At 39.4% G+C, this 13,718-nt stretch overlaps 1 protein-coding gene across 3 annotated transcripts in view; it reads right to left on the bottom strand.

Moving 5' to 3' along the window:
* Positions 1-13,470, bottom strand: part of tulp4a (TUB like protein 4a) — a 28,762-nt gene extending 15,292 nt beyond the window's left edge. For 2 of the 3 annotated variants that reach the window (XM_038281635.1, XM_038281637.1), the window contains exons 1-2: positions 13,325-13,470; positions 9,094-9,921 (exon numbers count right to left, since the gene is read on the bottom strand). In XM_038281635.1, the coding sequence (XP_038137563.1) occupies positions 9,094-9,345 (252 nt within the window). In that variant the 5' untranslated portion in view covers positions 9,346-9,921; positions 13,325-13,470. The remainder of the gene's footprint in view (positions 1-9,093; positions 9,922-13,324) is intronic. The other variant, XM_038281636.1, reaches the window with a different exon arrangement.
* Positions 13,471-13,718: the final 248 nt, after the last annotated feature.

The raw sequence follows: 13,718 nt of genomic DNA, 5'->3' as shown, positions 1-13,718 counted from the left end.
AATCTACCCATTAACTAGAATTATTATCTAAAAGAAATAATATAAATATTATTATTCTATTGGGAAAGCACCCCATTAAAAAAAAAAATCAATAGAACAGAATATAATATAATAACATTTTGAATACAAATATTTGAATAATTAACAAAAAAAAAACAAAATAAAAAAAAACACCACAAATATATATGACAGGAAAATATATATGCAGATCACCTATTGCAGTGTAAAAAAAAAAAAAAAAAAAGACAATTCACAAGTTCAGAAATATTAAGAGGAAGTAAATCAACAGAAGGCTCATCCCCGGCTGCACAACACGTGTACTTGCACTTCCAACGAGGTGGCATCAAACAGTGAATGGATGTAAACTTAGCTCCGTGTGAAGATTAGAGTATGGTGCCACCTGAGCAGCTCTCAGTGTGACGCAACCATCAGGGAGATCAGACGTCACATGGAGACAGACAGGAGAAACCGTGCAACCAAGAGATGGAGAGATTACAGGAGCGGCGAGATAGCCACATGCAAACCCGACACCTTCGTCTGCGTACTCATGATATTCGTGCTCATGCACACCTTGATAGATCTTGTCCAAACAGTACAACACAAAGGCCAGCAGCACATGTATAGAGACAGTATAATCTACTTTGAGCTACTTAGAAGAGATAACATTTACTGGAGCTGCACTAGGGTTGTTGATATCTCCCTATCTGCACAAAACATTTGGACCAATAGTTGATCAATCAACCACAGAAATGAACTCAGTATCTTAATGACTTTATTTAACTACTTTTAGAGAATACAAGTTGAGCTCAACAAAAGTCATGAATGGGAAAACAGAATTTTTGCTCTGAACATTCCCAACTAACCAGCAATGTGAAATTGGCTGAAACTGGGAGTGCTGGCCTAGTGGGTAAGGCCAATTTATACTTCTGACGCATAACCTATGCAACTGTCAAATCTGTCTCTGTGCGCAACCACACCCCCAGCGCACGGGCTCTGCAACCGTTGTCGCACACCTCAAAAAAATCCTGATTTTTCAAGCTGCCTTCGTGGTCGTCCTTTGATTCTGTGATGGGGTGTGGCGTTTTTTTCTCGCAAGTTCTCGATTAGGCTCCCCCTAGCGTGTTGGCGGAAAACTTCTGTGCATCCCTAGAAAATTCCAGACCGACGTTGCAAGCCACATTTGATGTGTGAGGTTGTAGAAGAATAATCCGCCCTTTAAGCTGCTGTCACACCTTGACGATTTAGACCAGCGTGTGCCTGAGGTACAATAAATCTGGCAAAAATGCTGGCATACGTTTAGGGCTGCAACAACGAATCGATAAAATCGATAAAAATCGACTTTTAAAAGCGTTGGCAACGAATTTCATCATCGATTAGTTGTGTCGCGCGATTATTGCGTCATCCGCCGCGCCGTCATCACTGCCTCTTGACTGAAAGAGGAAGAAAAAAAAATACGGCAGAGCGAGTCAGCGCCGCAGGTGCAGTGTTGCCAACTCCGCGACTTTTCAGACCCCTCCAGCGACTATTTTTCAAAAAAGCGACTAGCGACAAATCTGGCGACTTTTTTCGGTGTCACTGGCGGCTTTTGGAGACTCTTACGTGAAAGCATGTATCGTTCCTACTCTGCCGTGGGGCGCCTCCCCCACACCAACCGCGTTTTCCCGCAGTAGTCCCTCTCAGTCAGAGCCTCAGCGTCCAGACTGCAAATGAAGCGCGCATGCACCGGGATTGACGGCGCAAATTGATCACAATAATTAAAATAGCCTGTGCTTTGTAAAGCGAAAAAAGTGATAACATGCAACTTTTTTCAAAAGAAATTAACATGGCACGGAACCACCATGTTTGTTTGGTTTTAAAGTGGGGGAAACATAACGTTAGTTTCTCAGGTAGCTCATCTGATGCTTTCCTTACCTACCTACAGACAGTTACTTACAGACAGTGATAAGGTTGGCTACTTATTTTACTTTTAATTTCATTTGAATTAGCTTAAGCAGCGTTTATATTTACTTTATAAATAAATTAACTTGCAAATTATGAGGGCAAGACTTTTAAAGTTTAAATCTTCTGGCAAAGATAAAGTAAAGAAGATCCTGCAATTTATAGAAGTAAAGCAGAATAAAATCCAGCAAGATCAGTAATATGTCAATTAATTATCTGCCACATTCCCATGTAAATATCTGTCTTTGGAGGATGTGTTTTTTAGCACCCCTAGTTCTCTCATTTTTATTCCAAATACAATTTATAATTTGAATCACAGGGCTATTTTTATCTCTATGGTTCAGTATTTTCTCAAGTAGCAACTTTAACTGCTGTACTTTCCTGTCTTAAAAGGCAGAACTCTTCTAGTCTAAAAAAACTCATTTGTTGAAATGGGGGGGCCTATTGTTTGAACCCCTTAGAGGCTTTTAAAAACAAAAATTTCTTTTTATGCGCTTTATGAAACAAAGTACCCTATATTTTGTGGATGTACAGCTACATTTCTCATGTAAGTTTGCGTAGTTTTAACACAAACATTTATTTTTCATATTGCACCAGTACAGTTAATGAGCAACCTGTACTTGTGTGCTTGTTTGTTGTGTCTAAAATGTTTATTTTGGAATAAAGAGGTTAATATAAAAAATATATTTTGTCCGATTCATCGATTAATCGAAAAAATAATCGTCCGATTCATCGATTTTTAAAATAATCGTTAGTTGCAGCCCTACATACGTTGTATAAGTTATATGCACGCTGAAGCACGCTAGAACACGCTGAAGTACGCTTGCACACATCGACATATGGTGACGTGTGCCAGTGTATGCCATACTTGGGGCATAAATTACAGGTAAGCTATCTAATCGTTGACATACGTTAAGTGTTAGTTACTCATAAGTCGTGGTGTCCAGCTTATCCCAAACTTATCAATAACTTGTGCTTAACTTATGCATAACTTATCTCCAACACTTATGAACGTATTTGACGTGTTCCAGACGACCACTGAACGTGTTTCTAAAGGCTGATTTATACTTGAAGATGGACTAGCAAGAAGAGTGAGGTGCGCTGGGACCCTTTTTCCACCTGGATCCCCGCTGTTTTCGCCGTCATGCCCCTCCGTTGTCGGTCAAACCCTCCCCCACTTCCTCACCGCCTCCGCCGTATCTAGACCCACAGCGAATTGGGCATAAAGCAAAAATGTCTGCGTCAAGCTCACTGAGACACACTGCTGTGGTGAGTACAACCAGCGCTTAACTTACAGCTACTGTTTAATGGTATGAAAGAAGGTTCACAGGAGGAAGCCCTCATAGGGTGAGCGTGAAGATGAGTGTGATGGATCCTCCCTGCGTTCCCACCCACGGCCACGACCAAGAAAATTCCTAGCAAACATTACGCTGAATCTGCTGCGACTGCAAACCTTCTTACTTTCTTGTTCTTTTTTTTAGCGGGCGGTAAACAGCAGCTAGGCTAATACCGAGATCAAATAAATCTTTTTATGCAGGCCGGGTGCCACTGCGAGCATCCCTGACCCCCTCATGACACTGGCTTGTGCATCATTTCATGGGCATTACGCTGCTGTGAGTTATGCATAAGTTAGGCTGTTGTTGGACCTAATCACGGACTCGCTATGTATACGCCCAAAATTGAAAAATTACATAGAAAGTTCAGTGTATGCCAGCATTTTAGGAGATTCTGGGACGTCAGGCAAAGGCTGGCAAAATTCGAGAAGGTTTGACAGGGCCCTTATAACAGTGCGCTTGTTCTCTGAGAAGGTTGAAAGTACCTGGTTCAATCCCCACAGCCTCCACTCTGAGTCTCTGAGCAAGGCCCTTAACCCCACACCGCACAATGGCAGCCCACTGCTCCCCAAGGGGATAGGCTAAATGCAGAGGTAAATTTATCCAGTGTGAGATCAATAAATTTCAATTATTATTATTATTAATTCAAACTCAAATAAGCTGCGGAAATATTAACATAAACAAAAGGAATACATTCAAGAAAGAAATACAAACACAACCATTCTAAAAATAAATGTTATTGTCACATCAATAAAATAGTTTTACTCTAAAAAGTCGCAGCCAACTGTGAAGGTCCCCCACAGCCTCCTGCCTCTTTGCCCTGGCCTGACAAGATATTAAATCAGACACAAAACCCAATTAAAGGAAAGCACTGAACTGTGCTGATTCAAGAGCGAGGACGTCTGAATGATTTGTAATGTGACAGAACCTTAGGGGAGGTAGAACCTGAGATTTTTATGAGTCAGCCTGGTTTGCAATAAAACCTTATTTAAAAGTATACTGCCAGTGTATGATTGCGATGAGGCGGTCCCACCTTGGTGAATTTGGAAGAAGCACACAGAGAACCTGAGGTTGCAGGCGAGTCTTGGGAGTTATGCAACACATTCTCTCTGAGGATGGATTACCACAGTACGGCCATTTCCACTAAGCACATTAAGTGAGACCCTTTTAATGCAGTTAAGGGTTGAAGCCTGAACAGGATGTCTGGAGTCAAGAGGTCAGCTAGAGAGGGTAGAAGACAGTACTCAAAGGAACAGGGGTAAAAAGGAGGGCAGTCATCGGCACACTGTGAGAAATCAAATCTAACTTAGAAGCTGAAAAACTAAAATAACCAAAATACTCAACTAAACAAATAGGAAAAATAATATGTCAAAAGCATTAGTATAACTATTGTTTTCTGCTTAGCTTTTCAACTAAATTAAATGTTTAATGCCTAATCACCATTTCCTATCACATTAAAAGAACTGCTCAATTTGGATTCTTTCACAAAACTATGAAACGCGTAAAGGTGGATTATTTCTTTATATGTCATATTTCTATGCATGGTAAACATGCCTAGCTTGAAAAAAAAAAAGGGAAAATTAAAAAAGCAGCATAATCATCAGAGACAAAAACCATCCGTTATCACAGTTAATAAAAGTACATATGAACATCAACAGCCTACAATCTGTGATTTACCAAAAGATGTTACACTGACTACCAAAGGCGAAGCTGCACAGCCAGATGAGTCAAAAACAATGAAATGGTAAACACATTTATGCCCTTAGGTCACATGTCTCTGTTGGATTAGGGGCCTATGAGACTCATCTCTTTTTATCAGAAAGCAAAGTCAGAATCAGGCCTTCAGGGATTTCTGCCTTTGGGAAAGGATCCACTAAGAAGTCTCTTGTGAATGCGTCTAAAATGGCTGCTTCTTCTGAAAACATCTGACAGCTTCTTTGTTATTCCCTGCGTTAAAGCTGGAGCTAAATAATGTATAAGCTATCCAATATACAGAGAGGAACCGGAGCATTTAGTGATAAAAACAGCTGTTAGATCTTTAAAGCAATTTTTTAACACATAAGGCAGCTTCAGGAAAGTGTTTTGTTTTGCCTTTTATACCAAGTGCAGACAATAAAGAGAGAGATTGCAAATAAAAGAAATATTGGCAGGAAAACTTTCTGGAAGAAAATAAATGAAATCTGACTGAAAAAAAACCATCATAATCAAAGATCATATGTGGCTGGGCAATGAAACAATATCAATATATATATACAAGTCATGATCGACACCCTTGCATTAGCAAAAGAAGATGCGTCAAGTATAATGTTCTATGGATTTACTGAATTCTTATCTAGAATCAAGGTGCATTCTGGGCGATGTAGGCAGAAGGAAGGATTCAGATTCTCAAACTCCAAAGTCCAAACTAAGCAAGACCCTTTATTAGCGGTTAAAGGATACATATAGAGAGGTTTAGGGTTAAAATTTCAATATGGCCCATGTCCTTTTTTCAAATAGTTAAAATGACAAAGTATAATTATCGATATCAACAATTAAAATGCATATTGCAAAGCCCTAATCTAATCATATATTACCTACCATTTATTCCAATAAAGCTCTATAATAAGATGCGACTTGCTGCTGCTTTTAAATGTCATTCAATATAATCCTCTGCTATTGACAGCAGGGTTCTCACCATCCACACTTCACTCCATCTCCAGAACTTGGCTCCAACAGCTTTAACAGTGAAGGATTATCCTAATTCAGATAAAAGGACACATCATCTATGCTGTGTTAGCACATCTGAGGACAATGTGGTTTAAACAAATTTAGTGATAAAGCTCTTTCTAAAAAAGCAGAGAAAAGGTTTAGCTCTAAAACAAGTGGGAATATTTGGAACAATATTGGAAGGCTTAAGGAGCATGAGGGTAAATTTCTTTCTTTTTCTTGTATTCACATCATTCAATCCACTCCAAATTATAAGACAAATGAAAAACGACCACCAACCATGAAGCTCCTTCCCAGCTTGACAGAATTCATTACGATGTTTAATAACTACCACTGTAGGAAATTCTAAAATATTACGAGGGGGCATTTACTTATTTATCGCTTAAGTCAAAAGTGGGATGTTTATAGATTTCTCTGTAATGAACCTGGGATGAGAAAAGTGAAAGAATGAACTGTTCTTTACTTAATTCAATAAAAATAAATAAAAAATAGTGTATATTGTCATCTATGTGAGGTATGAAAATGCATAGAATCTGTTCAAGTTATGTATATATATATTAGTGCTGTCAGTCGATTAAATTTTTTTAATCGCGATTAATCGCATCAATGCCTGAGTTAACTCGCGATTAATCGCATTTTAATCGCACATTTTTTTCCTGATTGAAAATCATTTAAATACTCTCGATGACATACAAAAAAAATACATACAGGCTAGGTTTGTGCCAATGTTCTTTTTTTAAAATGAAAACAGGTCACAGATACTGATTTATGCCAAAAATAACAAATATGTAGCCAAAAAAAAGGCCCTGAAAACAGGCTGATGTAAAAGACAGTCTTTACAGTTAATTCAGTCTTTTGAACAAAGACAAGCATTTTACCCTACTGCTATAAAATTTAGTAGAGTTAACATTAGATGTTAATTAACCAAGGTAATAATGAACAATTTTCAATCAATACTTTAAAATCAATCAACCGACATCACTAGATGGAGGTAGTCTATGCTCTAGAAAGTAACTTTTCAGCCTCTTAACAAAAATGAGAACACACACACAAGCACCCACACACACACACACACACACGCGATACCGACCTGTGGCGTACACAGACAGCCGTAGCAGATTCAATTTCACCTCAGTAATCTGTTTTCTCAGCGTATTTCAGGTTGCTACTAGTTACCAGACACTAAACTTGTTTGTTGGTGGTGGGGCTTAAAGAAAAGGCAGTAGCGTCACCCAGTGTATGAGCGTCTTTTTTCCTTGAGGAGCTCCGCTCTGGAAGCCTATGAGAAATGCATAGACTGGGGGAAAATAGCCCCGCCTTCTCGCAGGCTGCAGCGGGATGTACTTGGAAAATTGTACCATAAAACCACATAGCGTTAATCTCACATTAAAAAAATTATCGCCGTTAAAATGGCCTCGCGTTAACGCGATAATAACGCGATAATTTTGACAGCACTAATATATATATATATATATATATATATATGTATGTATGTATATATATGTGGTGTTTACAGCAGAAAAAAGATTAGAGGAAAAATGATCACACAAATGTGGACCTTAAAAAATGTATAAGAATAACATACTAGTGAGGAGTTAAAAGATGAACAATATAATACTGTACTGTGTTTTAACAATATAATGCATATTACAAACATTATATAACAGTTTATTATCTATATATATCTGTAAAACCCACCAAAAGCGAATGAATGGAAATTTAAGCCATTACTCTCGGTTTGGTCTTATTTACACGAGCTACAGAAACAGAACAGAAGGAAATTTTCAGCCCAACTGAATAAGTGTTGGACCAAATTCAAGTGGGCTTAGTTAAATGACATTTTTCGCTGTGCCTCAGTCGCTCCATGTTGGGATTCATCCACTCCCCCCTCAGCTACCTTATGAAGTGCTGACACAGCACCATGCTCCATCTGACCAGCACCTACACACACAGAATGAGAAACTGCAACCTGTGTGTGGTGTTATTGATGCCAGCTTTGTTGTACGCTGATGGCATCAATCAGTTCCAACACGGCAGATATTAGAACTGGGAATTGATTGTTTCATGTTTCTGATCTGACCCAGTTAGTGGGAAATTTTAGAGACTAGAGAGAAAACGTTTTGAATGGGAGCAGAAGTACAAGCGTATCAATGCATTAGACAGGGAGAACTTCTTCTTCAAAAACCAGATGACGAACTATGCTGGATTCAGTAACTGTAGTTCTAAAGATACTCTCTTTATCAATATTCTTATCTTCACCGATTGACTTTTAGACGGTGGCCAGGCGCATTTATGTTCTTTATCATGTTTACGTCCACAATTCGGAGACTTGGGAAGAAACGTCAGACTTTACAGACCCACCAAAGCCAGTTTTTACTCCACCGTATCTACAGCAGGCTGAAGACTTAGCGATCACAGCACAGGGGATAGTGGAACGCTTTTGCCAGATTTAATCAAAAACACAGAAAATAACTACATGCCTTTTCTGGAAAAATGTCCTAATGTAACAAATGTCACCCATGAGCATCTGCGTCATGTAATGATGTCCAGATTCAGCTCCTTTACTACCCTGGATAGTGTTCTTACTGTTAACCCCATAAAGGGTGAAAGAATAGAAGAAAGAATCAGGAAGTAGGGGCTACAGTACCATCTGATAGATGCAGCTCTAGTTTGACAGTAATTTGTACTACAATGTAGGACTGGGCAATATTGGAAAATAATAAAACAGATATTTTTAAGCTGAATGGTGATATATATGATTTAATATATATATTTATTTATTTATTTATTTATACCTTAATTATAAAAAAGCCCCTGAGAATGAAAGCTTTGTCAGACAGGCATATTTTCAACAAAAAGCTGTAGATAAACATGGGAAATGGTTGATGGAAAGTTTACTGACATACATAAAAGTATAATTATAATGCAACATAGACCATCTCAATATAACAATATTGTCTCATCTTATATCTCTTATGAAAACAAACGTGATATTTTCAAACCTTGCTACGATGCAGGTTATTGGAGCCACATTTTCTTGAATGAACTTTGATTTTAAAGAAACACCAATAGATGTTTGGAAAAAGTCGATATTTTTCAATCACTCCTCACTTACCTCACTATTGTGTCCTCTGAGGTTGAAGTTTACCCTCTGTGGGGTGGCCCGATCCCGTCTGCAGTGGCTGGATGTGAACGTGACCCCGACAACTCCTCGACTGTTGCCGGTAGCCAGCCAGCCCTCTTCATAGTACCGCTTTCTGCACACAGGCTTCTCCTTCTCGCTCTTGGGGACTCTGCCCTTCCAGGACAAACACAGGATGTTGGAGTCGCTGCAGAGCACCGGGCCATGCTCCACAGCAGCAAACATCCCTGCAGCTTTCTAATCCTCTGATATAGAAAAAAAAAGGACAACTCAGGGAGAGGTTCTTTTTCTCTTGAGCGCTGTTATGAGTGCCTCTCTTCCTGTGAGGTTATTGGTTTTGTATAGCAACAACAGTGCATAGTACTTATGCTTTCCTTTGGCTATCTGCAACAGCGATTAAAGGCGATCGATCACAGGTTGATGAAAGAATTAATTTAGTCAACAGGGGTGCAAAAAACAAAAGGCACTCAAGTCATTGTGAAATGTTTGAACAGAGAGCTGCTGGGCTGGTACAGGGTCAGGGATGAGCCGACAAAAGACAGTGACAGCCTAGGCATCCAATATAGTGAACGCCATGCTAATGTCCAACCAGGCAGTAATTCCAGTTAGCCCAAGTGACATTTTTTCTTTTTTTTTGTTCAGTTTCCAATGTCCAAAGTACTCTTCATTTGTTCCTGACTGCGTGTAAGAGAGGAGGAGAAAGGACCCCTCTCTATCAGCTGTCAGCAACTTCTCGGGAGAACCTCATCATGCCAGCCTGTCCGCTTGTTCCAGCTCCCACAGCGATTGCAGAGAGGGCTGCTGGGTGACACAGAACAATAAATGTTATCACACAGATATGATCAGGTGAAACAAAAATAAGACCAACCACATAAAGGCTCAGAAAAACCCTCACCTGCTCCCCACAGCTACTGAATGAAATATTAATACAACCACCTAAAATAGTTTAAGGACTACGCTCCTCAGCGGAAGGATCTTTAATTACTGAACTACCTTTTTTTAGAAAAAAAAAACAATTAATCATTTAAGCCTCTGTTTCATCAAAATGTAAAATTAGAAATAGGCGTTTCTGTAGCATAGCTCCTAATTGATGTATTCCATTTTATTCTTCATGTTGTAGGTTGTTAAAAATCCAATAGTCAGAATTCAAACTTACAGCCAGGTCTCCATGTCCTATCATAGTTCATCCTAAAAACCTGCAGATCAGTCAAAACTAGGGGTGGGTATTGCCAAAGACGTCACGATTCGATTCGAATCACGATTCACAGGCCACGATGCGATTCAATCACGATGCATCACGATACTTGAATTATTGTGATGCATTGCAATATTTTCTCCTCCATGTTTTGTTTTTGAATGACTCGGCGCAGTATCCCGCGGCCGGAAATGCTTGTGACACAAGGCAGCGTGCGTCAATACATCCGCAGCGACATCTACTGGACTGGAAGTTGTATTACACTTGTTTTTGGGTGATGTTCGCCAACCATTGATGCAATTTTATTTATTAATTTTTTTAAATTAATAATCGATACTTGGCGTCAAGAATCGATGCAGTAGATCACGAAAATTAGAATCACGATGCATCATCACGGCGATTATTTTGCACACCCCTAGTCAAAACAGAAAATTTTTGCTTGGTTTTGAGGTGAATCGGGTGGAGATTTGCCGCCAAAGTTTCTCTTTTCTTGTTGTTGTAGGGGAGTGTCGGCCTGGTGATTAGGGCATAGAGCTTGGAATCCTGAGGTTCTGAGTTCGAGCCCCACTCCCATAGACTGTCACTCTTGGTCCCTGAGCAACAACCCTTAAACCGACACTGCTCCCCGGTTGCCCCACGATGGCAGCCCACTGCTCCCCAAGTGGATGTGTTAAATGCAGAGGTAAATTTCTCCAATGTGAGACCAATATAGTTCAATTATTATTATTATTACTCCTGGCTAATACCAATTTCAGTTTACATTTAGGTTCCAAACTTAAACACTGATATAACTTTTAATAACAACTGTAATATAAACCTGCCTTTTTTCTGAACTTATTACGATTTTGTGCATAAACCAGAATTATTCCCTTTTATACAAACCTTGTTTCCCTTAACCTGTCTATCGCTTTTATAGTGCTAACAAGTAGGGATGGGAATCGAAACCTGGCTCCTGTTCAGAACTGGTTCTGTGTTCCAATTCCATGGCACTGTTTGGCAGCTCGCTTAACGATTTTCTTAACGGTTCCAAGCAGCACCAGAACCTCTGGGCAGCTACGTCACTTTATTTATGCAAGTTACGCACACTGCATTCAGTAACCAAGTAGGACGTGATCAGGCGTAAGTCTAGAAAAGCAAAACAAAAGCGCTCAAAGCGATCGAAAGTTTGGCTTCATTTTAAGGAAGAGAAAGATGACAACAAGGCGGTTTACAATCATTGCAAAGTGACAATTACATTTGCAGGATAAAATACATCCAACATGCAGAAACACCTGCGCATACAACATGGCATACGTTTTTACAAATGCCATGTTTTTGATGCTTCCAGACAAAAGCTAAAGTTACGACTGGCATGGAAGGCAACTCTGGTGGTAAGTAGCTAGTTTTATATCACTGGCGGTGCCTAATGTGGTTCCTAGTAAATAATATGCCATTTCTGGAAATAAACCCATTTCCTATCTCTCTTTGGGGTTATTAAATGTGCTACGAAGTTGCTCCGCAATTCAGGGAACAAGAGAAAGGTGACGCCTTTTTTTTTTTTAAATCAGGGGGAGATGTGTTTATTTCCCGAAATTGTACAGTAATGCTTTTGCATTAAACGGATGCCTTCTCCATTAGATTTAGATGACTGTGACGAGACGGGTAGCCTGGTTGGCTCAGCGGCTGGCAGCTCCCGTTTACTGCCTTCTGTTTTTGCCGAGGCAGGCAGAAATAGAATGTCCCAGGCGAAGGTAGACGAATGTCACCGTTCATTGTTTCACAGAATCAATACGGAATCGAACCGTTTCAGAGAATCGATAAGGAATCTAATCATTTCACAGAATCGATAAGCAAATCGGAATCGTGAAAATCTTATCAATTCCCAACCCAACTAACAAGAGTACATCAAAATACATACAGTATGTTCATGTTTTATAGACGAAAATTTGGAAGATCTCAGTTTTGATGATGCATGCATTAGAAATATAAACTGTAGAATTTGCAGCCTCATTAGTGAGAAATTTGGTGCATCTTTAATAGTTAGAACTAAGTTGTTCTTGTCAGTGTGCTTTTGTTCTGTTTCACTTTTATGTATTTATGTCCCCTTTTCAGTGTGGAGAATCAGATTTTTCAGTACCTAACTCAGATGGAAAAATAAGGACTCCTCAGTGTTTATTTATTTGTGTGACATAAAATAGGGAGGGTTTCCTTCATTTCCCCCAAAACTGCTCAGGTATCACAAATTTGTTTTTAAAATGTTCTAAGTAAATAAAGTTTTGTTGAATGATGTCCAAAGTTACACAAAAGGAGCAAAGATGAAATTAACAGAGACATAAATGATGCATCAACATTCAAAGACGATCAATTTAACAGACACGACCAAAATGTAAGCCAAGTCTGTCCAATAATCCTCACACGATTGCATATAACGGTGTTATAACAAAGACAAAAATGTTGGTGGTCCAGTTACTTACTGAGGAACAATGGGGAAAAAAGACACAGTCGACAATAATAAAACATTTAATCTTAATAAAATTGTTAGGATAACCGCGTATTGTCGTTAACTGCCAGCTAACAGCAGCTAGCCAAGATGCTGGGTAGAGCCAGAGGTTCTAAACACCAAAACATCTCAGCAGCGGTATTAATCAATCGGGAAAACATTTATATTTCAACTGTATTCATTTATTTTTTCTTCTTTGCTTTAATCTGACCTATATTCTATATGTTATAGCTACAGCAATGTGATGTTTCGGGGGGTAAAAACAAGAAACCAAGCAGTGAAATGTGGCTGGTTAGCCGAGCAGCTAGCTGAAGCAGAACCCGAAGCCCCCCCATCATCAGCGGACACTTTTATCCGTCCATCCGCCGCTCAACAGACGGCTACGGCTAACAGAACTGTTCGCTCTGGCATTTAGTTTATATATAACGTCAGCTTTAATACACAACTATGTAGTAAATAAAGGGGGAGACTAAAAACAGCGTCAGTGTAAACAAAGACGGGGGAACACCAGCGGGCTGAAGGGAGCTTACCTTTGGCTCGGTGCTGCTGCTGCTGCTGCTGCCGCTTCCTCCGCCTGCAGCCCGAAAGCTACTGTAAACTGGCAGGGCCCAGACAGCTGGGGCACGTGACGCGCACGTGACCAGTGGAATTATTTATACCAACAACTGTAGAGGTTTAACTTTGATCTTCCTCCACGTGTGGATAAAAATACAAGCTCTTTATTGTGAGACAAAGACACGCTTCATTGGTTGGCAATGCTTCTGCTGGCAGTCACAGAAAATAAAAACTGATTTGGAAGAAACAGATGCATTGGAGGAAGATGTAAATTAAAATAATGGGGTGCAAATCATTTGCATCGTGTACAAAAGCATGGGAAACGATTTTAAACATTTTAATAATATTAGAAATAAAGAATAATAAAAA

Source organism: Cyprinodon tularosa, unplaced genomic scaffold (assembly GCF_016077235.1).
Source record: "Cyprinodon tularosa strain WSP-4 unplaced genomic scaffold, ASM1607723v1 ctg173, whole genome shotgun sequence".
In the NCBI taxonomy this organism is placed as follows: domain Eukaryota; kingdom Metazoa; phylum Chordata; class Actinopteri; order Cyprinodontiformes; family Cyprinodontidae; genus Cyprinodon; species Cyprinodon tularosa.
This window is presented reverse-complemented; position numbering and strand designations above follow the sequence as displayed.